Source organism: Phragmites australis, chromosome 5 (assembly GCF_958298935.1).
Source record: "Phragmites australis chromosome 5, lpPhrAust1.1, whole genome shotgun sequence".
Classification (NCBI taxonomy): domain Eukaryota; kingdom Viridiplantae; phylum Streptophyta; class Magnoliopsida; order Poales; family Poaceae; genus Phragmites; species Phragmites australis.
The window spans coordinates 29,608,912-29,636,837 of NC_084925.1; the positions used below are offsets into that span (position 1 = coordinate 29,608,912).

Below are 27,926 nucleotides of genomic sequence, written 5' to 3' on the forward strand. Positions count from 1 at the left end.
AATTATTATCATTCCATCCGTCCTCATCTATTCAACCAAATATAAAATTAGATTATTCTATTTACTTAACCGAACAGACAACTTGAATAATCATATTCCTAAAAATATGGATAGCCACAATCTATCCATCCTTGCCTTCCAAACAAACGCACTCTTATGACGTGTGTGGGATGCAACTTCACATCTACTTGTGCAGACATGATCTATCCCTTCTACTTAATAACTTATTCATCTGTTAATTTTTTATATATCTCATAATTCTTTACACTTATTTCTCAAACATAAATTTTAACACAAATGAACGGTTCTTATGCTAGTAAAATTTTCATGTTCGGCGCGTGTGTGGCGGCCGTTGCGACACGCGAGCCCACGCGCATTCCTTCTGCCGACCCGGCACGTGAGGTCGCCGTCGCCGCGCGCGGTTCCTCGCCGTCACGCGCGCGCGGCCGCGGAAAAGGCGAGGGGCAGACGTGCACACGTACGCTGCCTGCCTGCCTCCCCGGCCGCGTCATTGCCTGCCACCACCCACCGATGACCGATGCATGCCATGCCTGCCTGGCTGCATGCACGGATTTCTCCTTTCCCCATCGGCTTCGATGGATCCCGTGTCGTGTGAGAAAAGAGAGAAACGTGCGTGGAGAGCTGAGCTTTTCGTCGCTGCTAAAGCGTGAGCGCCCATACGTACGTGGCACTCGGTGGTGCCGGCAGGCATGCATGCATGCATGCATATCCTCATATCTGTCCGTCGCTGTCCTGTCCATTGGCAGCCCAGCCCGTTGAAATGTGGAATGGGGGAGAGAGAGAGAGAGAGAGAGAGAGAGAGAGAGAGAGAGAGAGAGAGAGAGGTGCTACACAGCTACAGAACTTCTCCGCCCCCTGGGCCCACCGGCCAGAAAACCGGTCGTCGGGATGGCAGAAAGGCCGAAGGAGACCGCTGCCACGATACTCCTCCACCATTGCATGCATGTGCCGTATACGTATGGTACTATGATATGGTGTTCAGATCTGCAGGCGTATGCGTAGCCACATGTAATGCGAGCGAACGACGTGTAAGGGACTGTGCAATACGTTTCGATACGCGTATCGCGTACACCTGTCGTGCATTCGTAAGATTGCTGAAGGGCAGTGCTACGAGTAGGAAGATGATGACGTTTTATCGATCCGTCGCAGTGTACAGGCACTCCACTTGTTACAGAAAGACCGACGAGTAGAACGGACTAGTTTCACTCTTATCCGTCGGATACCACAACAAATTAGTTTGAACACGTGGCTGAAAAACAATTAGAGGTTCTTGGATTGAATTCGCATAAAAAATTCGATGGTACATAATAGGTTGGCAGACAAAGCCCATCACACTGCAAATTTGGAAACAAGACAAACGATGAGAAATGCAGTCATAGGGGATAAACAACATCAATTCAGGTAAGGTCTAGCCATCTGATCGATGAGATTGATTCACCAGAACCGAAATTAAGTGCATACATGATGAGACTGGAAAGATCTTGCGGTCCTGTCATGGCTTTCGATGTGGATGGTTGGTTACCTGTTGATTTTTTCTATATCTATACTATTATAAAATGCAAAGTAATATCCGATCAGATCAATCATCACTGTTCACCCAAGTTGATTAAATAGTCACAGTGTAAAGTTAGACTATATTTCTCCTTACAAAAATATATTTAATCTCTCATTATTTATTTTTCATATCTAGATATCAAATATTTCTCTTCCATACATTTCAAAAATATATTCAATATCCTATTATTTGTCCTCCGTATCTAGACGTTCAATATTTATCTTCCATACATTCACCGTCGGATTTCTCCAGAGGTATGTCACCTACCGCACTTCGCTTACATTGTCGGCTTTCTAGAGAGAGTGTGCCACTGCCCGCACGTCGCCTCCACTGTCTACCACGGAGGTCGCATCCATCACGCTATCTTTACACCAATGTACTATACAATAATTATTTTTATCTATTCACAAATCGGTCACCATCTTAATCCTCCTCATAGCGTTGCTATAGACGGTCAACTCTGGATGATACGGTCTCCTCCACCCTCATGTCTAGGTACTCGTTATTCCCCTCTCTCCTAAAATTACATGATCATATTATGAATTTCCTATATGCAAATATCTCTTTTGTTATACTATAATCTTTTAGGTAGTGTTTGGTTGGTTGTATAAAGTTGAATGAGATGGGATGTCCTGGATGGATAGGATGATTCTAGATGAGATGGTACAAGTAACATGTTTATGAGTGAGTCCCTGTGTAATTCATCGCCAGCTCTTCGTATACGCGTATATGTATATGCATGTACGTGCATGTGTAACATGATTTTACAGAGCTGCATATTTCTTTAAAACATAGTAGTAGACATATATTCTTTGAAACCTAATACTATATATATATATCTATATATATATATCGTATGTGCACTACTATAGAACATGCTATCACTATCTGTTCAAAACTAACATTACTATCAGTTTTGGAACATGCAGTGAATTAGCGGTTGCCGGCTTATGAACTAGCAGTGATAGTAAGTATCATTGTCAATTCACGTCTCAAACCGGCATTGATAATCTAACTATCACTAGTAGTTCAAGACAAAAACCGACAGTGATAATATATCTACATGTAGAAAAATACTCTACCATAAACTCTTCGACATGGAGATCTGTATCTCAAACTTGAGATAGAGGTCCCATTCCAAAATATTCGTGATAGAGTATTTTATATCTAAATCTAGAATATTAGAATCTCAATTAGTATTAGGATCAATATGTCCTATGGTGCAAAACTGCTGAGAGCTACATACCTCCTGGTACAATAATTTTGCATCGCAAGGCACACTGATCCTCATGCTCAAGCTTGATACTAATTTGAAACTACAATCTTATTAAAACTGCAATGACAAATAGTAACAAATATTGCAAAGCTGTTGTATCAGGAGCTCTTCGTATTGGGATCTAGGCTTGTAGTATTGCACAATACGTCGAAGAGCTCCTAGTATAGCAGTATTGCACCATCCGTTTTGCATCTTGCGGAGTGGCAATAGTAATACGAAAACACAATTATCATGAATCAAATGTGTTTCTGCCACTCATTTAGATCTGCTATTGTCACAATCTTGAATACTCAACTTGCCACTCATTTAGTTTGGGAGATGAGGCGATGGGCTCAGGAGATAGGGATCGGGCTCGGGGAAACGGGGGGCGACGGGCTCAGTAGATGGCGAGGGTTTTGCACTACGTGAAAAACAGACAAAAGAGACACGAAATTAGTGACAGATTATAATATGACTAGTCACTTATGTTAAAAGTGACGGGTCGTAGTTGTGACCCGTCATTGATGACTCGTCATAAGTTACGGATCATCCTAGGCCAGTCATAAGTGATAGATCAAGCTATGATTTGTCACTTATGACTCTTCATCAATGACGGGTCATCCTAGATTAGTTATAAGTGACAGGTCAAATTGTGACCCGTCACTAATTACTAACTCATCAATGAAGGGTCATCCAAGAGAGTTATTAGTGACAGGTTAAGTTTTGACCTGTCACTAATGACAAGTTTTAACCTGTGAGAATAGATAATGGGATCTTAATTAGTCAATCATTAGATGTATTAGTTAATCGGTTTGATGAGATATTAGATGTATTAGCCCATCTACTCTTCAGGTTTTTACGTAGTTGTGACATGTCTAATATATCCTTCATAATGTATCAATTATAAATCTAGCTAACATTAATTCAAAATAATAACTATATAATTTCCTGTATCTAATAGTAAAATTTGCATTGATTTTCAAACCATAAAATGTGTAGTAAAATGATAAGAGCAAATATCATTTTTCTAAAGCAATTTGATTTATAGTAGTGTATTCACAGATATTTTTATTTTATTTTATTTTTCTCTTATTTTTGCTCACCTCACAAACACTAGAATAGGAACCATTGTATATTTCTGCTCAAGTTTGATGTAAGAGATGACGGCTATGGATACAAACGCGCGTTATGAAAATGGTGCAGAAACTTTCAGAGGCGAGAACTCAATCTTTCAAGCCTTTTTTGGCCTAAAAAATTCATTGAACCTGACTAAGTAGGGAGGAAACGGATTGTAACTTTTTCTGTAGATATCTGTACAATAAAAAAAATATCAAAATCGGAATCCGTATGCAAAAATTACGTCCGTTTAACCGAAGACACTCTGGATCAACTGGTTTGTTTGTCTATTATACAAAGCTCAAAAGTTACGGGTTATAACTGTGACCTATAACTTATTAAAAGTCAAAAGTGATGGGTCACAGTTATGACCCGTCACTTATGACCTTCAGCAAAAAGCTTAAAAGGATAAAATATCCTACTCCCTTCAGAACGCAAGCGAGGGTGAAGTGGTAAGGCAGAGACGTGCGCGAGGGTATGTCGTGAGTTTGATTCCCACGGTACGCACATTATGAAAACAGCTTAAAAAATATCAAAGGACACATGGTGAGTGGTGATGGCTCTGAGTTTGGTTGGCTCGGGTAAAAAATATTTTTTTTGGCTTTTTTCGTATTCAGAAAGCGTGAAAACCGTTCATCAGTTATAAGTGACGGGTCATAATTATGACCAGTCACTTATGGCTTGCAATAAGTGATGGATCACAATTATAACTGATCACTTATGAAGGTTATATAAGTGATATGTTAAGTTTTGACCCGTCACCAATGATCTCATTGGTGACGGGTCTTTGCCCGTCATTTATGATTGGTCATCAGTGACGCATTCGGAGTGACGGGTGCATGACCCGTCACCCATGGCAATTATGACCCATTATTTTTGAGTTTTTTTCATATAGTGTAGATAAACGAGGGAGATCATGAGGTGGCTCGGGCTCGGGAGACGGCGACAGGCTCGGATGACATGAAAGGCGGGCTCAGGGAAACTAGGACGACTGCAAGGTGGCTTAGGCTCGGGAGACGGCGAGTGGAAGATGGGCCTGAGGGGTAGAGATGGTCGAAGTGGCGACGGTGACCATCGCACAACTTCGATCGGCACTACCCCTCGAGATCGATTTCTGGAGATTAGGAGCGAAGTAAGATGGGGAGTGGACTGAGTGAGATGAACTTAGGATTTATACAAGGATTATCGCTATTGGTTTGGAATATGAACCGGTAGAGATAATAACTATCATTGTTGGTTTGGAATACGAACCAGCAAAAATTATTATTATCATGGCCAGTTCGTATTGTCACAATTATTGCTCTAGCGGTGAGCTTATGAACCGACAGTGATATCAACTACTAGTATCATCGTCGGTTCTTAACATCTTACAGTTAGATCTGTTGGTTCGGTTTATATACTGACAGCGATACTTTATTACTGTGGATTATTTATGAACTTACAAAAGAAGGGTGTGGATGATCCTTTCATCATGGCACGTGAGGTTACCTTAATGGGGTTTTATGGAATTGTATATTTCTTAGAAAAATGTTTCGCAAAAAAAACCTTAGAAAAATGCTCTGACTCTACCTATATGTGTACTTCGCGGAATAGAAGCAAACCAATCCTCAATCGGTATCCATTTAAATTATTTTCTTGACTTTCCCATATGCCTGATCTAAAAAAAAAAAAAAAAAAAAAGAGTACCGTACTTCCTTCGTCAAATTAGTTTCTCCATTTCCGGTGGAGGTTGAAATAAAGAGGATTCCTAGAACTCTACTTTCCCAATTATATTTTCCAATATATATCATGTACCCAGCCGGTATATGAACTCCTACAACAACATTTTTACTCTCGACGTGATTTGCATCCACCGTGACGGACGCAGGACCTCATCTCCTTCTTCCAGCCCCCTCTTCCCTCTCTCTTCTCCGCATGGAGCGCCAGCGGGTAGGAAGGGTTGAGCCCCTCCTCCCCTCCCCGGGCTGGATCCGGATTGACCGGAACTTCATATCACTGTATAAAGGAGGCAAAGATGGCTCTCCACTTCTGCGGGGCTCCGATAATTGGACGACGATCATGCATGGTAGGTAGCATGCTGTGGTCCGCATGTATGTAGCCGAGGTTGCTGCAAGCTAGCTGTACGGGCATGCCTGAAGAGCTGGACTGTATCTTTTTGACGTATGGGCACTTGGCCGGATAGGCCAAACCGATGGGGTACCAACTATCAAGTCAACTCGATGTTAATTATGGTATCAAAGCTCCGATGCCAGCTAGTACTGTCTTTTGGCCCAATATTAATTCCTCTATATATAGTCATATGGATATATATATCTCCATATGACCATATATATTGTACAATATTGCATCTTGACATACAGCAATCTTAGCAATACTTATCTGCACCTGTAAAATCACGTTAACCGGATATCTTTGTACGTTCTATTGCAACTATTATTATGTGATTAGTCCCGTTCCGTGAGACATAAACCTACGAATCAGCTGGTAAGACGTATGGTAATTATGATGTATTTTTTTCTGTGTTGTCTTATATATTATCACGTACTTCTCCCTTGATCTGTCAAAATAATTTACGTCACAATTCGCAGGTCTAAGAACTACAAGTAACTTCATTGAATCGACAACGGGAGAAAGGAGGAACATATATATAACGGGAGAAAAAAATATCGGTTTCTAAAAGATCAAAGACGAATGCCGTATATCTACGTTGAGTAGCGGATCTCATTAGTTTGCTTTTTTTTTACCAATAGCTACTACTATAAAAACTATTTTTCAAGACACTTAGTATAATTTTATACAGGCGGTTTATTTGAAAAACCGTCTGAACAATTGGCGAGGATCTCCTGCAGTTACGGACCGTCTGTGCAAATATATTTTCACAGACGATTTTTAATGTGAACCGCCTGTGATAATAGATTATTATCACAGGTGGTTCAAATAAGGAACCGCATGTAAAAAGGTCATTTCCATAGGCGGTTCCTTATATGAACCGTCTTTAGAAATGATCATTCATTAAAAAATTCATAACTTTTGTATATGAAGTCGGATGAGGAAAAAATCTATGTGAAAATTGTGGTTCTTGATGAGATCTACAACTTTGTAGTTGAAAGTTTTTTTATTTAAAGTCATTTAGATATCTAAATAATCATTTAAAGTTTAAAATAATTATTTGGGCATCTAAATGACCTCAAATGAAAAACTTTTCAAGTATAAAGTTGTAGATCTCATCGAGGGCTACAATTTTTATATAAACTTTATCCTCATCCAACCTCGTATAAAAAAATTATGAATTTTTGAAGATAAACTGTCATACATTTTTGCAGGCGGTTCCTTATGTAAACCGCCTGTAAAAATATCCACTAGGTAAAAATGTGTGACAGTTTATCTTCAAAAATTCATAAATTTTTTTTGATTTTTTCCATTCAAAAAATATCGATTGAGTGACCGACTATCACAGACGATCCGCTTAAGGAACCGCCTGTAGAAACCTATTTTCACAGGCGGTTCCTTAAGTGAACCGCCTGTGATAATAGATTTCCACAGGCGGTCACTTTTGCGCCTGTGAAAATCATTTATTTCTACAGACCTTCAATCACAGACGGATGCACTAAACGCCTATAAAAACGAGTTATCATTCGCCTCTAAAAATAATTTTTGTGTAGTGAGCTTAAGACTTTTATTCGTATGTACTAAAGTTGTACTCCTCAAGGCTAATTCTGAGGATAATTTTTTTCTTGTTTTGCTTTTTATTCCTTCTAATATAAATATCAACAGACTTTTTATCGTCCGTTCAAAAATAAAAAGATATTTGAAAGAAGTAATTAAATTTGTCGCTTCAATTAGTTAAGGATCATGGGCTAGGTGAGAGTAACTACTCCGATCCAGATGGCCGTCAGAGTCAAAAGGTTAACCATCCTCCAGACAGCCGGCTGTCGTGCACCACCGTGTTGTTCCTTCACCACCACGTCTATCTCTTTCCTCCTAACACGACAGGACCCGGCCGTCTCCTTTCGCTGTATATAAGACCGCCATCTCGCTCCCAACTTTTATTTCGCCTTACAACTCCATTCCCTGAAAATTCCATCCATAACATGCCCAAAAGGTTAGTAGCAGCCTCTCTGGCTCTCTCCTTAAGCATCGATCTAGATTTCGGCTCCTCAATGCTCCCTCTATTCTGATGCTGCTACTTGCTGTTGCTGCTTGTTCTTTATTTCGTTGTGTTTTCGTCATGTATTAGCTGCATCCAGTTTGTTGCTTGTTAATTACTTTGGTTAATGATTGAAGTTCTTGCTACATAGGTGAAGGTCCACGCTTAATTTTGGCTTACCAGTTTGTACTATCGATATTCGTTAGTCCTTGTTTATGCTGACGAGTGCTGGTTTGTGTGTGTTTGTATGTCAGGTCTAGCTAGTTACAAGCTGTGATCAGGAAAACAGGTTTAAGACGACCATCCTTAGCTCACTGGCCAGGGAGGAGATGGAGCACGACGTGCACCACCACGAGGCCATGGAGCTGCCTCCGGGCTTCCGGTTCCACCCCACCGACGAGGAGCTCATCACGCACTACCTCGCCAGGAAGGCCGCCGACCCACGCTTCGCCGCCCGTGCCGTCGGCGAGGCCGACCTTAACAAGTGCGAGCCATGGGACCTGCCATGTGAGCCCAGCTGATTGTTCCATCCATTGTGTACATGTGCAAACTCGCCGCTCGCATGCATGAGCGGCTATCGAAATCATCAATCTTTCGTTATGTATGAAGTTCATGTACTGATCGATGCCACACGTGTGCGCAGCTCGGGCGACGATGGGGGAGAAGGAGTGGTACTTCTTCTGCGTGAAGGATCGCAAGTACCCGACGGGACTGAGGACGAACCGGGCCACGGAGTCCGGCTACTGGAAGGCGACGGGCAAGGACAGGGAGATCTTCAGGGGCAAGGCCCTCGTCGGCATGAAGAAGACGCTCGTCTTCTACACGGGGAGGGCACCCAGGGGCGGCAAGACAGGCTGGGTCATGCACGAGTACCGCCTCGAGGGCAAGCACGCCATGACCGCCGGCAGCAGCAGCAACCTCCCCTCGATCAAGGCTGCCACATCCAAGGTACTTTGCTGCCTATGAATATCGATTAACTTTACAGATTCGAGACCGTGTCCTCGGTAGCAAGTGTCGTGTGGATCGATCTAACTGCTGTTTCTTTGCTGCTTGGGTGTGCAGGACGAGTGGGCGCTGTGCAGGGTGTTCAAGAAGAACGTCGAGCCGCCGTCAGTGGCCGGCGGCAAGAGATCAGGGGCGTGCATGGGGATGGCGGACGTAGGGACGTCGTCCATGTCCATGGCGAACGACCTCGCCGCGTGCGCGCTGCCTCCGCTGATGGATGTGTCCGGCAGCGGCACCGCCATGTCACTGTCAGCGGCGGTGGCGTCCATCGAGCTTCCGCCGCCGGCAAACGTGACCTGCTTCTCCAACGCGCTGGAGGGCCAGTTCCTGAACCCACCCTTCCTCCTCTCCTCCGCCCCCGCGGCTGCGAGCGCGGTACAGGGCACCGTCGCCGCGGCCGCGGACCACCTCACCATGGTCTCAGCCTCGCCTTTCCTGGCGAGCCTGCAGATGCAGTACGACGGCGCGGCGGGCGACATGGTGCACGAATTCCTGCAGGAGGGCGGCGGGTGGTACAGCAAGCTGGGTGAGAGGGAGCGGCTGAGCGATGGCGCATCGCAGGACACCGGCCTCACCTCGGAGGTGAACCCCGCCGAGATCTCGTCGTCGCGGCAACACATGGATCACGAGGCCTACCTTTGGGGCTACTGAAATCTCTTACGCGATCATTAAAATTGCATTAGTATTAGTCACTGGATTGGAAATGAGAATTGCTCTGTACTATTGAATACTTGTACAAAAGGAAAAAAAAATATAAGCAAAGTTTGCTTGTATAGTAGTAGATTGATTTGGTTTAGAGTTACTATTGTAACGAGATACTAGTACTACTGTTGTGCGTGTGATTGCTGGAAGGGAAGGGTCCATTTGGAACGCGGAAATTATGCGGTAATCTTGCAACATGACATTGTTATATGAGAAAAAATAGGTTATATGGTAGTATATAGTATTTATGCGGCACAATTCTAGCATTTTTGACATGCTAGAAATATGTCACCGTTTTAGCCTTTTTGGCTAGCTAGTGCTTCTTATCTCTCTTTGAGAGGGAAAGAGAGAGAAGTGGTATCACCCAGAACCTAAAAGCTTGACTTATCGTTGTGTAAAGCTAATCTAGCATTAAACCCCTGGCATGGTTTGGTGGCGCCTGAGCTATCAATCCCCTTTGCTAAGCTACCTTTTGTCCCATAGCCTAGTGCACCCCATCTAGCTATAGCATATGCAACAAGATGGCTGGCGGCCGGGTTCCATTACCTTTGGAGCCTCTCCAGTCTTCTAACACATGGTGCTAGTATGATTGATTGGCGAAAAAGAAAGAGGCTCGTGCAGGATGCTCAGCAATTTCCAGGCAAATTGAATCGATCAGAACATGCTGAAGCACCACTGTTGCAGAACCGGCTACCAGGGAAGCGTCCAATACGCAGCATGTCACCACTTGGTTCACATGCCTTGTCCCCAGTGCAGGAGTGGAGCCCGTGGAGAAGAGATCCGCATGTCATCCGTTCTGTCCGTCGCGTGCATGCATTAGAAATAATCCATCCATCCACCCGGTGACAAAAGCTCAGCTTGCTCATGTTGTTTTCAGTCCAACACGGACCTATGGGCTCCAGCTGAATCATGGGCAGCAGCACCCTAGCTACTACTAACGAAAAGGGAAGTTTGTTCACCTGCTAAAAATATATGAGCAAATCCTGCGCCCTTCTAGATCCTCGATTTGGTTAGCCTGGCCCGTATCAGCGCAGGGCTAATATCTTAGCATATCTCCTCGCCTTCTTTAATCTGTCTCGTATCTTTGGAGTTTGGACATCTTGGTTCGTCCTCTGGCCTCCAGAATTCTATTCGCACCTGTCGACCTGAAGTTTTAGATAGAGACGCAGGGTGGATTTAATCAATTAACAAGATTTGGTTTTATGTTTGTAGTTATATCCATTGTGCAGTACAGGGAGATCGATTGCTATTTTTATTACTGGCGCATCAACACGTGCGACTGCATAGACTAGAAATTTAGCTTACGGCTGAATTGTAAATATTTGTATTAATAATAGTTGTATGCTAAGATACATCAGCTATTTATATTTAAATATTAGAATGTAAAATATAAATATAATTTTTGTTTATAATATTGGAATCATGTTTATTACTTGTGAATAGATCTAATTTATATTTTTCATTTTATGTGTTATGCAAATTGATTTTTATTTGTTTCTTATTTTTTAAATTATTATTATTTTTAGTGTCATCACCCTGTCTCATATTATTTTTTAAAAATACATTACAAATTCTTTGATATTATTTTTATGTGATAATTCGTAATATGTTTGCGTTCTGTTGTTTTAATTTTGTAATGTTGATTACACGCATATTTAATTGGTATATTTTAATTGATTTAAAAAAGTGTATTGATTGCTAACGTAACTAAGTTGGAGTTTGCTAACGTAATCTTGTTGGACAAACGATATCTACAACAAAAAAGGAAGGAAAGTCAAGGCAAGAAGTAGTATTAGAGCTGGACTCTATAATTTGTATTTTAATTTTCTATGTTGTTTCGTCTGATTGTTGATCCATAGTTACAGTTAGTCAATCAATCAATTCGACGGTTAGATATTTTACTTTTTTATAAGAATTTCTATGATTTTTCTAGGATTAACGTGAATGCACCAAAAGGAGCCTTCAATTAGTAAATATAAGATGTGGTATTTGCAAATTTGTCACTGATTTTTTATTTTTTGCAAGAATGTCACTCGAATGACAGTTCTTGTGGTATTTTTTTAATTTTTTAATAACAAATTTACAATAATAATTTAAAACAATGGCAAATTTACTATTATCTCTTTTATTTATTTGTTCATGATTGGATGAAAGTTATCGAAGCTGATGTGGCCTATGGCTTGGGAACATGTCGCGTACTACTGGTTAAAAATCCGATCATCCAGCTGTGAGCCTGTGATGTGTGGACGTATAGAACAACCATTCGATGTTAAGCACACACTCGCTAGATCGAATGAACAATATGTCAGTACATGCATCTTAATGTGGCTAGTGAAGTCCAGGCTCCTTCAGCTAGTTTTTCAGAAAAAAAATAAACGGAAAAAGTTTATATTGCCTTTCTTAACTATTGTTTAACTCTGTTGGTCCCTTTGAATCATAAAATTAGATATCTTATCTCCTCTAACTATTCAAATTGACGTAATTTACCTTTTTAATTGGTTTTAATGGTTGTTTCGTCCTACATGGTGACAATTCAATCTACCCTGTTGGAAGCACTGTGGGCATAAAAAAATTCAAAAAAAATAAAAATACTAAAGACAATTCTAAAACCTTATGTGAAAATAAATTTTTTTTCCTTTACATCATATTTCATGGAGAGGAAGCTTAGAAAAAAAAGAAAAAAGTGTACTTTAAAAAGCGTGCAACTCATTATTAACTCACATCGAGGAAAATATTAACATGCAAAAACATTTTTTTTATGTGTAGAGTGTATTAAGAGGATCTATAAAATTAGTTTCACTTCATTTAGAGTTCTATTAATTTCTCCATAATTTTTACAAAGTTCACAAGCATAAAGTGATCATGCTAAGAAAAAGCGCCGTAAATAAATTTGTCATGTCTACCATTATTTTTCATACACAAAGCATTGTTTAAGTAAATTAATAAAAGTGGTTTCACTAATTTTGGGTGGGATGGATTAGTTATGAATTAGTCTAGTTGCAACATATTTACTCAATCATGCATGTTACAATAACTATTTTATGATTTAATGTATTTTTAGAAGATATAGGATCATGTAAGAAGACTAAAAAAATTGATTTCATGATTTTTGGATTAGCAAATAATTAACTATGCATTTAACTAGATTTAGCAAATAACTTTTCTCACAAAAAATATACAACTTCTTCATAAGTATAAATACTTTTATCAGGTAGATCTTGTTACAAGGAAACCAAAGTTTCACTTGATTTGAAGCTCAGATGAATTAGTTATCAATTTTAGAAAAAAAAACCAACAAAAACCAACATGCTCACCTTATGCTTCTAAACTTTGTAAAAATCATGGAGAAATTAATAAAACTTTAAATGAAGTGAAACTAATTTTATAGTTCCTCTTAAGTACACCTATATAAAAAAATATGTTTGCATGTTAATATTTTTCTTAACATGAGTTAATAAATGAGTTGCACACTTTTTAAAGCACATATTTTCTTTTTTTTTCCAAGCTCCCTCTACATTAAATATGATGCAGATGACATTATTTTTGAATTTTTCACATAAGATCTTATAATTGCTCTAGTATTTTTAATTTTTTTATGATTTTTTTGAATTTTTTGGTGCCATGTCAACGAAACATAGCTAACAAAGCAGGTTGAGTTGTAGCCATATAGGATGAAACTATCATAAAAAATTTAAAAAGGTAAATTATACTAGTTTAAATAGTTGGAGGAGGTGAAATATCTGATTTTACGGTTCAGAGAGACAAACAGACTAAAAACAACAGTTAAGAGATAAACTTTTTTAATAAACCCTAAGTTAAGCAAATCGATCCAACTTTGGTGTGTGAGATGATAATATCAAAGCTTTTATTGTCACCCTCAGACACAATGGGAAACACTTCGTCCCCTCAATATATACACGTTTGTACCCTTCCGGAGGCCAAAGTGGCGCGAAACTATGGGCGGTCTGTTGTTCTCGCAGTACTAGAAGAGCGCGACGGTTGCATGAAAATGAATGTTGCCACCAGCTCGTGTAGTGCAATGAACCGGGTCGAGACGTGTCACGGAAAGCAGGCACATCCCCATCAGCAGGAGACGCCACTAGATCTAACTGACCAAAGCTGCTCGACACAAAGAGGAGATGCGTGCGAAAAGAATATTGCACAAGATTGGAGTTCAAAAAGGACAGGGGAATTGGAACCGGTGTGGCATGGATGGGACATGGAGTACGTACGTACGTACGTATGCATGCGTGCATGTATGTATTTGATCCGTGACTTTGTTAGGTTTTGCTTTATTAGTTGAAGCTTGAAAGGTTTGGCTTGGCCGGTTAGAGATTCTTCTGAGATTGAGCTACACTGGAACTGGAAATTCTTGAGATACTTTCAAGAATAATTGAACCAGCAGGCATGTTAACCGAAATTCTAAGTAATATTAAAATTGTGGAAGAGTACGCAAAAATAAGTTTTTGAAATCAGAATTGGGTCAGGACGGAGAGTCTCCGGAAGGGGGCGAACTGGAAGGGAGAGGAAAAGAAATGATGGGAGGCATACAGGAAGACAAGGCGATTTGGGCCATTCAAGAAAAAGGCCCGTAAGTTATGTCCAATTGGGTACAGGCCCATAATGGTGTTGGCGGACTGGCACAGCAAATCCTTATGAGAATAAAAAAAAGTTAACCGAAACGGATCGAGAGTATGAACCCGGACGTGAATGGAACACGCAACCTTCTTATCTAAAGTCAGACGAGCTACCATTGCGTCACGGATCCGGCTGTGATGGTTAGTAGAATATATTACGAGCAAATTTCATTTTGGATCATGTATTAGTATAATTAGTGTATTTTGAATCATATTTATAATAGATATCATTTTTAATCATATATTTTATATTAATATTTTAGTTTGCATTATGTTTAAGGATTCAGTCTATGATTGTGCTCACGTGGCAAGCAGTTCAATCTACCTCAACTCCACATATTCAATTGGGAAGGTGGACTGCTCATTCATGCCTAATTTTCTTTCTCTTTGTTCATTTTTCCTTGCCTTCTTCCTCATCTGGCTTGAAGATGCTAGAGCTATCTCTCCGTATCAGCCTCCAAAATCCAAGTATTATGGCTCGTAGACTTCGACATATGCTTATATTCCTTATTGACACCGCCATCTCAAATCGTCGCCTATATAGATGCTCTACTCTTGCTACGTGTACCTCGCTACCATCACTCCTCAAGGTGCCAGTGCACCGCCACACCACCGTACCTGGGCCATATCTACCTCACTACCACCTATCTTCGCAATACTGTCTCTATTCAATGCAACAAACATGTATTAGATGATAAGAGTACACATAGGATGATTTTACAGTTGAATACGTGAAGCTAAGGACAAAGTGTGGATACGACTGTTCTTCATGTGAGCATGGTAAAATGCTCATTCTTTAAACACAGTGCAAAATAAAATGTTGATATGAAATATATGGTTAAAAGTGACACTTATTGTTAAAAGATGTTCAAAGTGCACTAATTGCACTAATACATGATCCCAAGCAAAATTTGCTCTAGTTTTAATATAGTAACAAAAACATGTTTCTGTGTGATCATTATCAAATTTACTGACACAAGCAAGTTTCTGTGTGAGCATTATCAGTAAATTTACTAACACAAGCAAGTAAAATTACTTGTAAGAACAATCTGACGTGGGGACCTCAACTCTACTAAGTATACCAAGCCCTAGCTAATTTTTCCTACTTTCCATGTTTCTGAACTACGTACGTACGTACGTAAGGTAGCACAAAACCGATCACACCTACCGCGCGATCCGATCAACTAGCTACTAAGTTCATGCTCATGAATGCTCGATCCATCGACATTGCATGTACAAGGCACATCACATCACATCTACGGCGTAATCACAAAGGACGTCGCGGTGACTAAACCGTATGATTACGCGGTACCATCATATCAGATCTAACCCGTCGGCCAACACAAGCACGTACGCCGACCGGTACACGCACCGGAGTTCAGCAGCCTGCTGCGCGCGTCAGCGTGCGGTGCCTTAAACGCGCGAGAAATAAAGAAGCCCCGGCCCTCGTCTCGTCGCGGAGAGGCCGGCCGGCCGGCCGGCCGGCGGCGAGTGACCCGCGCCGCAAGCCTTTTGTCTTTTCGCGCGTCGCTCGCATGCGTGCCAATAAACCCAGGGAATGAGCTAGGACGCACAGACATGTCGTCCTTGCTTCTCCTATACCACTGATGGATGGAGCCATGCGTCGCTGTCGCCGCGCGCCACCCAGGCCCCGGCCCGGCCGGTGGTTGCGCCGTCCACTCTATCCGTTCGGTTACGTTCGCTCGATCCGCTGCGCGCGCCGATCGCGCCTCGCGCGTACGAACACAAGAGCGGTTGGCTCCTTGCGTGCAGGGACGCGTGCCTGCTTTGTCCGATCGAATTCTGAAATTGGATGGAGCGAACGACCCAGAGAGCATGCATGCTTTTATTGGACCTGCTAGCTGTGACTGAACAATTAGGCAAGACTGCTTCAAATGCTCCGTCGGACTAACCTTAGTCCCCTGTTACCTGTTCCAGTTACGACAAAGAACATGCATGTTACTGGACTGAAAGCTGAAGTCTGCAGTAAGAATAGATGATAGAAGTCCATCTTGAAGCGGAGGGCAGGAACAGAACGGAAGGGGTCCTGAAAAGCAATCGTTGGACCGCTGGTTTTCCCGTAATAAATAAGATCATGCGCGCTCATTTAAGCAGTCACTGCACCACTACACGGTCGTGCTGTCTGCATGTGCATCGCACAGCGTAAATTCTCACCAAAAGTGAGGAGAAGAAAAAAACTGCCCCCCCCCCACCCCGGTGTATCGCTGCAATTCTTACTGCCATAAATGTACGCTTGCCGGTCCACGCTGAAAATACGAGCACTGACTGTGTCAGTGGGTCGCCAGTTGAATTCCCTCTCCTCAGTCTTCACCTCGGTTTACTGCGCGAGCTGCTTCAGGTTGAAGTTAAACTCTGCCACGGCCACCTGATCTAATCAAATAAGATCCGATCCGTATTGCACTGCCGGGGCTGACTATTCCTGGTGCGTGAAACAGAGAAGGTGCCGTGTGTGCTCAGCAGTAACTTTTCCGGTAGTATTGGTCTGCGTCTGTGTGTTCTCTCTTCACATGAACATTGTTGGGGAGTGATACCATGTTGACTCCTCGTTTACTTCAACTATATCAATCAACCCTAAAGGCATGTAGAGATAGATGTTTTTCTTATACTTTGCAGAAATTAGACCGAAGGGCGTACACGAAGGATTGAAGGTCCGAGGATACAAGTGATAGCCCCGAAGGGAGCACATAAAGAAGGGAATACCAAAGAGTAAAAACGGTAGCGAAGCCCAGGAGGCAAACCTCGGATGCGAGGACTGGAGGACGAGGGGATGTGGTGAAGCCCGAAAAACGATGGGTACAACAAAGCCATGATGTCGAATGGATGCGACGAAAGATCCTTTGATAAGAGAACGAAGTTCTACCTCAAAAAGAACCTACAGGTTAGCAAGAATCTGATGAGAAGATGACCGAACGAGCCTAAGGGCTCTAGAGGGTTGATGTCTAATGGCTTGCCTGTAACCAAAGAGGGTAGTAGCCTAAGGGGCTCCCCTATGGCGGACATCTAAGGACTCACCCATGTCAAATGTCGCCCACGTATGGTCTTGACACCTCAGAAAATCAGGTGAGCCTAAGGGCCCCAAAGGGTTGATGTCTAAGGACTCGCCCATGTTTTAAATAGAGAGTTGTTGTCCACGTATGGGCTTGCACCTCAAAGAATCAGGCGAGCCTAAGGGCCCTGAAGAGCCGATGTCTAAGGACTCGCCTATGTTAAATGGAGTGTCGTCATCCATGTATGGACTCGACACCTCAAAGAATTGGACTAGCCTAAGGGCCCTGAAGGGCTGACATCTAAGGATCTCCCATATTAAATAGAGGGTTGTCGCCCAAAGTATGGGCTCGACACCCCCAAAGCTGGGCAAAACCAAGGGTCCTAGAGACCTGGCGCCTAAGAATCCGTCAATGGAAACGAAGGGTCTTGGTCCAAACACAGACTAGCCATTTCAAAAACTATCAAGCCTAAGGGCCGCGAAGGACAGACACCTAATGACTCATTTGTGTTAACAAGGGGGCGTAGTCCAATGGTTCCTTCGTCCGGGGCCATCGAAGGACCCGTCGCTTGAAGGATCGTTTAGACCTAAGGGCCCGAAGGGCAGCCGCCTAAAGGTCCCCAGGCAACTCAAAGAGAGAGAGAGAGAGAGAGAGAGAGAGAGAGAAGTTGAACTAAGCAAAAATAAAGGCTGCGAAGGCTAGTACTATGACAACGGATGGCACATGACTAACCGTGCCTAGAAAGTTTTCGTAACCGAATGCCTCGCTTCAAATGGAGCAAATGAGCGAGACAAACTACGAAGCAAATTGCCAACACATTATTACAACATATAATATTACAATATTACAAAGGAGTTGGGGGATCAGTCAAAGATCCCGAAGGATTACCCGAAAACATCTCCCTACATTTATGGATGTGCGCCAGTTGGAAGGCGAAGCCATGCCTAGCATCAAAAGAAGCTTCGGGGTCCATTTCCTTGTTGGACCAATCCCCGGAGCGAAGGGACTTAGAGGATAAAACCTCGACAAACGCGTCAAGCGCAACTGACCTGTCCTCTCCAACAAGCTCCTCCTTAGGGATCATCAGATTTGCCTTTGAACAAGGTTGCGCAACCCTATGCTTCCTTCGGGCTTTTAGCACTGAATTGTCAACATTCTCCCAGAACTCTCGAGCCGCCACATTATAGGCATCCTGGATAGCCCTTTACTCGCGGTAATAATGTTCAAAATTCCCTTAGGGATGCCGAATGAGAAATCTTCGCCATGTTGCGTGAAGCATATAAAGACCTTTATACTCCATGTTCATAGGAATTACATCTAATAAAGATCCCTTCGGGTCGGGGCCCGTTGATAGGTTCTTCTCCCCTCTGAAAATAGGCTGAGGGCAGTGGTTGGCAGTGCATTTGAAAGCTGAAAGAGCGAAGAAAAGGCATAAGAAGTATGGCTAACAAAAGCTTGTTTCATTACCAAAAGCATGCCTTACAAAAAAAACTTAACAAAGACTGAAGTGTTTACAAAAGCGAAGCGAAAGCCTTGGCCTATGACATATCCTAGAACTTAATTGAAGGATTGGCATAGCCAGGTTCAAAGATTCACATCTGGGCTCCTCCAATGTTGCCTCCTCCACTTTGGCCTCCCTCCGCAGTGTCCTCGCCACACAATCCTTTGGGCACAGCAGCCACTGAAGCTGAGGTACTTGCCCTAACGCGGCGCCAATGATGGCTTCGGCTTGGCCGCGGGAATACCGGTACTTCTCAAAGAAGGCACGACAAGCCACCCTCACCTCACGATTCATAGTCTTCACGCTAGATTTCGCTGGGAATTCATAACTCGGTGCACCAAGAGCATTGAAATGGGAGTAGCCAGTCACCTTCAAAGCAATGAAGGTGGCTTTGATAGATGCCCCAACACAGAAGTCGCTGAAGTTGCACACGTTGGACTTACGGAAAGCAGTGGCGTGATGAATCCACCTGAGGGCACCCCAGAGGTCAGCTTTGCTCGGAAGGGGGGTGTGCCACTCACACCGAGCTCAAGAAGCACCATGGATATTGTGACAGTGGTAGCGTGAGCATCCTTCGCGAGAGAAGCTAAATCCCCCTCTAAGGCCGCTTTCTCGTGCTCAAGGACGACATTGGAAGCAAGCCTTTTTCCTACTCCTTCTCGAGGGCAGCCTCTGTGGTGAGTCATTTCTCCTTCTCTTCCCCGAGGGTGGCATGAGAGGTGAGCCTTCGCTTCTTTTCCCTCTTGAGGGCAGCATCAGAAATGAATCGCAGTTTCTTTTCTTCCTTAAGGGCATCCTCCAAGGCAAGCCGTTGATTGCGCTCCTCCTCGAGGCTGGCTCGAAGGTCCTTAACCTCCTCCTCAGCACGCATGCACTTGGATATAGCCTCATCCAGCTAGGATCGGGTATTAGCAACAACCTTTCGCCCCCCGTGCCAAAACTAGCCCCTTTTAGAAAATAAATACGTTAAGTTAATGCTGATGAAACAGTACTACAAACAAAACACATGAAACTGCACCTTCGTGTGCCAAATAATGAGATGGTCCATCAGGACGGAGGAGGTATAGTTTGTAGACATCACCTCAATCTGTGTTTGTTGAAACAATTCAACAAGCGCGAGAAGAGCATTTGAGGTAGTTGGCCTCCCAAAGAGGTTGGCATAGTCAAAACCTTCGGAGGCCGAAGTGCTACCGCTCAGCTACAGGATATCAAAAGTCCCCATCAGCAACTTGTATTTCCCTCGACCGAGCTAGACCGGGGGGGGGGGTCGCGTGGACACATGCTCTCTGCTACAAAACAAAGCATAAGATCAAGCTCATCGGAGCCAAAATAAGAATAGAAGAAAGTTACTCAAAGTCTTCTCCCCAGCTGAGCCATCTGAGTGGGCATGGGGGCCATCATCGGGAGACCTTCTGGGGGCCATAGCGAGAAGTGGGGCTTTTCTTGCATCGGCCTTGTCATCCCCCGAGTATGAGTCAAACAGGCGAAGGGCATTTCAAACAGCAAGGCCACCTCTACGTGAAGAAGATAAGATGGTCAGAGGCATCACAACAATTGGAGAGGTTATTGAGGCCTTCGGGATAGACGAGGTGACCGCCACATCACCATCGTTGCCAAGTTTTGTTGGCGTGCAACAGTTTTCGCCATGGCCTTCGACGGCCGAGGCTGCCTACCACCTCTTAAGGCCCCATTCATTTGAAGCCTCAAGGCTGCGACGGGGAACCTTTTGAGCAACAGTAGACAAAGAGGTGTCATCAGTGGCCACCTCTGTCACCTTTCGCCTTCGCGTACCCTCTAGAGGTGGAAAACGAGACTTGTAGACAAGGCAGCAGACGTCCATAACATGATTGAGCCATGCGTCCTTCACCTTCGTGGAAAATTTGTCATGCTCAAGCCACATATACGGCATGAACAGGACCTCCGCTTTTGCATAAACCTCCTTGGCGGTCCCTGAAACAAAGAATAAGCAATCCAAATAAATCACCAAAAAACCATATCAAAGGGGATATCCAAGCTTACCCGACGCCCCTTCAAGATGAATCTTTAAAAATTGAAGCTCGTTTGAGGACTCCGTAGGTAGCTCGTTGAACTTCCAACTGAAGGAGAGAGGCCCAACACCAGCAGCGTAGTATTCCTTGACGAGGTCGTAGAAACCAAGACATCTCGAAATCATCGTGATGGCCTAGAACCTTGCCTTGACTCCGTGAACTCCACCTTCGGCCTCCTTTGGAAGAGGATTTCCTTGGCATTGGTGGACATATTCAATTTGTTAGGAATGTGATGGTAGAACCAGAACTCGGTCCAGTCGTTACCCCAATGGTTCCATTGAGCCTTAACAAGCAACTCCACCCCCTAGGAGAACGAAGGATACATTGCCATATGAGTTGACACACTCCTCCCCGTTCACCTGCAACTTCTTCAGCTGATAGTGCACATAGTGGAGGTATGCAAAGGCTGTAAAGCTGGGTTGCTGACCTTGGGACTGCTAGGCCCACGAAAAAGCAAAGAGGCGGACGATGGTGTTTGACGTTAGTTGCTGAATTTTCAACTCGGACCAATTTAAGATGGTAGCCAACATAGCTATCCATGGGAAGCGAAGGCCATCGACAAATTTTTTGATGAAAACCATGACTTTGTCCTTGCGTAGCTACAGGGTCGACTCTTCAGGAGAAGGCACCTCGGCATCATTGGTTTTGTGAAGCTAGCCCTTCTCCACCAGCAGCTCGATCTATTCGTTGGTGCACCAACTGACCCCCGAAGTACGGTGTCAAAGGAGCCTTGTCACTGGCATGTTGGAGCACGGACTTCATCATCTTGCCAAAGGGAAGGAAGGAAAAACCAGAAAGAACGAAGGGTTGGCTACCTGAAGGGTCGAGAGCAGCCTAGAGAACTTAGCAAAGGCAAGGGGGTGATAGGAGTAAAAACCGACCAAGAGAGCGGGGAATGAATTACTGCAAAGGGCGTCACCCATATATATATCCCGCACCCAAATGGTACGAGCGGAAGACATAGAACACACTATCGCACATAGGGCAAACAGTAAGCTGACACGTGTCATGATGCATAATCCTGTTAATGTCCGTAACACGTTTGAGCAGCCAAAATCACGAGACGTGGGAGTGATATGTGGTTGAAAGAGAGAGGGGCCACATAATGTCCAGATACCTCCTTAGCCACCGTACGACGTCATAAATGCATGCGGCGGAGGTACTGTGACTCATGACATTCTATCGGAAATTGCAAGCGTTGCCACTTAACTCCAAATGACATGTGACTATTCGCATCCTAAAAATTGGCTTATCTCGCTGCCATAAATATGAAACCTCCGCTGTAATTCCCACATAACCTCATAGGAGCTCAAACTCACTCGGCTCTCCTTTCCACTCCTCGGTTAACAACGTCCATTTAGCTCAAGTTTCATCGAAGGCAGTCATGGACTGGGTAGGACTTCCATGGCTGACCCTCCAAAGCATTGTTGATCACTTCGATGAGTCGAGGTACTTCGCGTCCTTCAGAGCGATATGAACCCTATGACGCGACAACATCCACCGTGAAGAACATTTGTAGTTCATCCCGCGGATCCTCTTGAGTGACAAGGTCCATGAATCGGGTGAGGTCTTCTTCTACTCGCTGATCGAAGAAAGGCTCTTTAGCATACGTGTCCCGACGTTTGTAGGAGGGAGATCGAGGGTTACAACCTTTAAGGCAAGTTACCTCATAGGATTCAACCGGCATGATGACTTTGCAGCAGTGATCGCAAACCCATTGACAGGGGACACCTTCACGCTACCAAGACTCCTGGAGTGAGCTCGAAGCAAACTATTGAGGGATTTCTTTGTGCGCCCAAAAACAGAGGCTGAAGCAGGAACCTTCATCGTCATCTACATGAACCGCGACCATTACCTCAAGACGGGAGAATGCTTCATGGAGGCATCGTGGTGGTGCATTGGCAGCATAGGTGGCTAGGTTTTCGGACTGATAGAAGATTTCTGGGTGAAGGTATGGCCCAAAGGCGAAGAGGACACATGCATCATTCAGGCTGGGGGCCATGTGCTCCTCCTTCGTGCTGATAAGATGTGGATTCCGCCTCTTGTGAACACCCAATGGGTCCATCCTCCACGTGCACTGTACAATTTCGTGGATCGTTTTTTGCTTAACAACTTCATAATGTGCGAAGGCTGGAACTAGGCCTCGGAGCTTCATGGCAAGATCATCCTGTAGAGTTGGGACAACACATGGTATATGCTCCCTGGAGATAAAGACTTTGTAGACTTTCGCAAGGACTGCATCCACTTCCTCGGTTGGCACGACTACCATGGTGGGGTTGAGTACTACATGTAGCAATGTGGCATCATAGCGAATGCTTCGATCATCATCAAAAGTGTTCCCGCAATATTTTAGTGGCCATCAGGCATTTGGTTTGTGCCAGCCCTCAAGTAGTACACCTCGCAAGAGGGGCAGTAACTTGGTGTAGGTGTCATGAATAACTATTTTGTATAGGTCACGCGAAGGGTATATTTCGGCACCATCTAGTGTAGCCGAGTTGGTGGTCTTATCATTCGAAGGATATATTTTGTTCTCACCGTGTGATGAACGAAAGGGTATATTCTGGTTTAATGCATATATCTTTTTTCTTTCGAACCACAAGTTAACTTTGTTGCTTTTGGGGTTGACTTCAGCAGGCCGAAGGGGGGACTGGGAGAAGGGTACCACCCATTGTCTAAAGATTCTCAGCTTTGCTCATCTAAGGCTGTGTTTGGTTGGGCTGAGGCTTTTGGCTTTTGGGTTGAAAAGCTGGCTTCTGGCTTTTTGCTATTGGCTTTTGCAATAAATTTTTAGCTTCTCAGCACGCCAAAAGCCAGAAAAGCTCATTTCAACCAGCTTATCAGCTTTTAGTTCATTTCCTCATAAACCAGTTTTTCAACTTTTCAAAAGTTAGGTTCTCAACAGCCTGAGAAGCCAGGAAAAATCCAACCAAACATGGCCTTATAAGTCAGAACTAAAACCGCGAAGGGGCCACTATTGGTGGAGTGGTACCATATTGGCTCTTGCTCATTGACTTCGGCCATATCAAGCCAACCCCAAAGGTAAAATAGCAAGGCTAATGTTGAGACATATGTTTTTTCTATACTCGATAGGGATTAGTCCGAAAGGCATATAACAAAGGATTGGAGGTTCAATGATGCAAGTGTTGATCCCTAAGGGAGCACATGAAGAAGGGAATACCAAAAGGCGAAAGCGGTAGCAAAGCTCAGGAGGCGAAGCCCAGATGCGAGGACCAAAGGACGAAAGGATGCGACGAAGCCTGGAAGATGAAGGGTGCAATGAAGCCCTGAGAACGAAGTGATACGACGTAAGAACCTTCGATAAAAGAATGAAGGTCTACACTAATAGGATCATGCGGGCTGAGCAAGAATCTGACGAGAAGGTAACCACAGGGAACCCGCCAGTAGCCTCAAAGGGAGACCCAATGTGAGCCCTTTGGTACATGTGTCGGGTCCACTTAGGATAGGGCTATGCAAATATATATTGATAGAAATACCTAAGAAGTATAGTGTTAAAAGGAATATTTTTTGGATAAGGAACACAAATGTAATAATGATTGGTAGTCGAGGTATGACTATAATACCATCACCTGATCGATGTAATAATAAGAAGCTACGGTTATTACTAAAGATGACCAAATGGGCCAATCAGGCCGGCCTGGAACGGGCCCAGCTTGGCACGACCTGAAATCGGCACGGCCCGATTGGCCTATTTACTGTAACGGGCCGTGCCATGCTGGCCCGCGTGCCGAGTCGTTGGCCCACGGCACGACCCAGCTGTCACCGTGCCGTGCTGGGCCGGCCCACGGCACGGTCGGCATGACAGGCCCGGTCGGCACGGTAAAGGCACGACGGGCACGGTAGAGGCACGCTCGGCCTGTCAGCACTCCAAAAATAGGAAAAAATAAAAAATAATAGCTAAAAAATTCCAAAAAAAAGAATAAAAATATAGAAAATAAATACATAAGAGCTTTATTGATTGGTTGCCTCGTTAAAAACCTTTCTACTAGAAGAAAAAAAGAGTACAACCTATGATTATACTCCGAAAATTACATGATTTCATTAGAAACCCCAGAATTTTGCTTGCAATATTTAATATACTTCCTCAAGTGTCCTGTTCCATTTGGAGATCTGGCACCTAATTCTTTGCTGCATATATTACACTTAGCAAATCTTATTTGTTCCCCGTTAATTTCTCTAAAGACCTTTTCAAAATATTGCCACACCCATAACCATGCACGCGAGTTCTCGGCGTCTTGATCCATGAATTGAAATATGGAATTGATTTCTTGATGTGAAGTGGCTACTGGCTACTTGGCTAGCAACTAGGAAAAGAGAGATGAGTGGCCGATGAGATCACATGGAGTTTGAGATGGTATTTATAGGCCAAGATGAGAGGAGAGGTAGGTGGGGGTGGGGCCGTGGGGGTTATTTTTAAAAAAAATAAACAAAAAACATGAATAAAATAAAAAACTTAGAAATAATAGAGACACATGATTAATTCTAAAAATGAGCTTTATTGATAGGTTGCCTCATTAAAAAACTTTCTAGCAAAGGAAAAAAGAGTACAACCTAGCTCAGAAAATTTGAAATTACACGTTCTCATCAGCATCTAGATACAAATTTTGGAATGATTCTTCAAGCTTAGTGTTTTCTACAGTGTGTTGCATTCGTACGTTAGCTTGTTCCCAATCCTTTACTATAGTGAGTATTTCAACCAACTCACTTGACAGATTTGTTCTTCTCTCTTCGATTATCCTTCCAGTAAGACTGAAGACAGCCTCAGAAGAAACTATAGATACAAGAACCGTTAACAAATCTCGCGCTAACAGTGAAAACATTGGATAATTCATCTTGTGCTCATGCCACCATTGCAGTATGTTGAAGTTTTCTTGTTCATGGCTGATAATGTCACTGTCGATGAAGGTAGTTAGCTCCCCTCCGGATGTTGGAATTCCGGTGCTCGTAGACGATCGTGACGAAGAGTCTGAACTTCTTGATGAAGAACCTGCACCAAATATTTCCCCCCACGTTGTCGTCTTCTTACTTGTTGTGGGTGCTAGTGGAAGTCATTGCAGGCGAACTTCGTCATATTTTGTTTCATATTTACTATAAACTTTGAATAACTTAGAACAAATATTAGTATAATAATTAGAATAATCGTGGCCAAGAGCATCACCTATAATTGCGAGAACTCTACAGAAATCTGCAATTTTAGCTCTATGATCTAAAATAAAGGCAAAGACGTACAACAAAGGAATTTCTTTCCAATACTTTAAGAATTTAGATTTTATAAGAACTACACAATCTCTTAGAAGATTGTCATTTTCATAATTGTTTAAATGACTAGCAATTTAAACAATATTATGCACTATTAAACAAGATGTTGGATAATAAACTCCTGATAAACTCACAGTTGAATCATAAAAAAAATTCAAGAAACTCCAGTATCCTTTCAACAACATACCAATGCGCTTCTGTGAGTAAAGTTTGACCCCATACTGATAGTAATGTGTATGAATAAACACACCAAATGTGCTCTTATATAGCATCAAGAAAGTAGAGTTCCATCTCACCGGCATATCTAGAGCAAACTTACGTGGACGCACACCCATTGCAACACAATACTGTTTATATGCTACAATTCGTTGGTTAGAGGAGTTCACAAAAGATATTGCAGTACGAAAATCGTCTAGGTATTGCGACAACCTTTTCAAATCGGATTTTACTATAAGATTGATAATATGACAAGCACAATATTGATGTAACAAGAAAGATTCAGCATATGTACTAAACAACAGAGTAAGAATATCCATTGCTCTAGAATCTGCACCGGCATTATCTAAAGTGATAGAAAATATTTTATTCGTGAGACCAAACTCTGCAACTACTTGAGATATTTTTTCAGCAATATTTTCACCGGTATGCACGTTGTCAATCAAACGAAAACCTATTATTCTCTTTTCTAATTCCCAATCATTATTAACAAAGTGAGTAACCACACTAAGATAATCCTCTCTAGCCCTACCTGCCCATATGTCCGAGGTCAAAGCAACTGAAAATATACATGTTTGCAGTATTTCTTTAAGCTTGCTACGACACGCATTGTAATATTTTACTATATTCCTACTAGTTGTCTATCTAGAAACATGCGTGAACCTAGGATTATGAGCTTGCTTAATGTAATCTTCAAATGCAGCAGACTCACCGATATTGAGTGGTAGATTCGCTGTTGCAATGAAGCGACATAGCTCTTTTCGAGCATTGGTAGAGTCGTACTTCCAATGACGAACAGAGCTATCGGGGTTGTACTGCAACACCATCTGTTTCATGGCTGCTCCACTCTTTCGCTTGCAACTTATTGCATGCCTCTTCAAGTGCCCTGTTCCACCCGAGGGCTTTGCAGATAATTCATGTTTGCAAATATAACACCTAGCATATCTGACACTTACCCCATCTTCCTCTTTGTAGAACTTTTCAAAGTCTTGCCAAACTTCGGAAGTACCGGCTCTTGATCTTTTAGACCCGGTGCTTGCTAATATGTGCGCACTTGTAGAGCCTGACGATGGAACTGCTACTGCATCACCTACATGTGAACCAACCGGAGGTTCACCGTCGGATCCATCATCATCTGCAGTATTGGTATCAAAGGGGCCGTAGTCCCCTGTGAGTCCTTGGAGAAAAAAAATCATGATCTATGAATGTATCATGATCACCGGCATCCATGATCAATGTCGAATGACACTACAAAAATTGCAAATATTCAGAGTTAGAAATAATCAAGTAATAAAACTAATAATAAAATAAGACTCAACAACGATGCAAAAAAATCACCAAGATTTCTTCAACTTCAAGACAGCAAGTCAGCAGGATGACGGTTTTAGAATTGCTCGGATTTTTTTACAACAATTCAAACTAATTTTACCAAATTATC

At 43.0% G+C, this 27,926-nt stretch overlaps 1 protein-coding gene across 3 annotated transcripts; it reads left to right on the top strand.

Moving 5' to 3' along the window:
• The first annotated feature begins 7,947 nt into the window (after nt 1-7,947).
• Nucleotides 7,948-9,998, top strand: LOC133919153 (NAC domain-containing protein 92-like). 3 transcript variants are annotated; one of them, XM_062363440.1, is made up of 4 exons: nt 7,948-8,049; nt 8,349-8,601; nt 8,738-9,042; nt 9,157-9,998. In XM_062363440.1, the coding sequence occupies exons 2-4, from the start codon at nt 8,424-8,426 to the stop codon at nt 9,748-9,750; spliced, it is 1,077 nt and encodes a 358-aa protein (XP_062219424.1). In that variant the 5' UTR covers nt 7,948-8,049; nt 8,349-8,423; the 3' UTR covers nt 9,751-9,998. The 3 variants fall into 3 exon arrangements, with proteins under 3 accessions (XP_062219424.1, XP_062219425.1, XP_062219427.1); XM_062363441.1 differs by having other exon boundaries at nt 8,349-8,578; XM_062363443.1 differs by lacking the exon at nt 7,948-8,049 and having other exon boundaries at nt 8,446-8,578.
• The last annotated feature ends 17,928 nt before the right edge of the window (nt 9,999-27,926 follow it).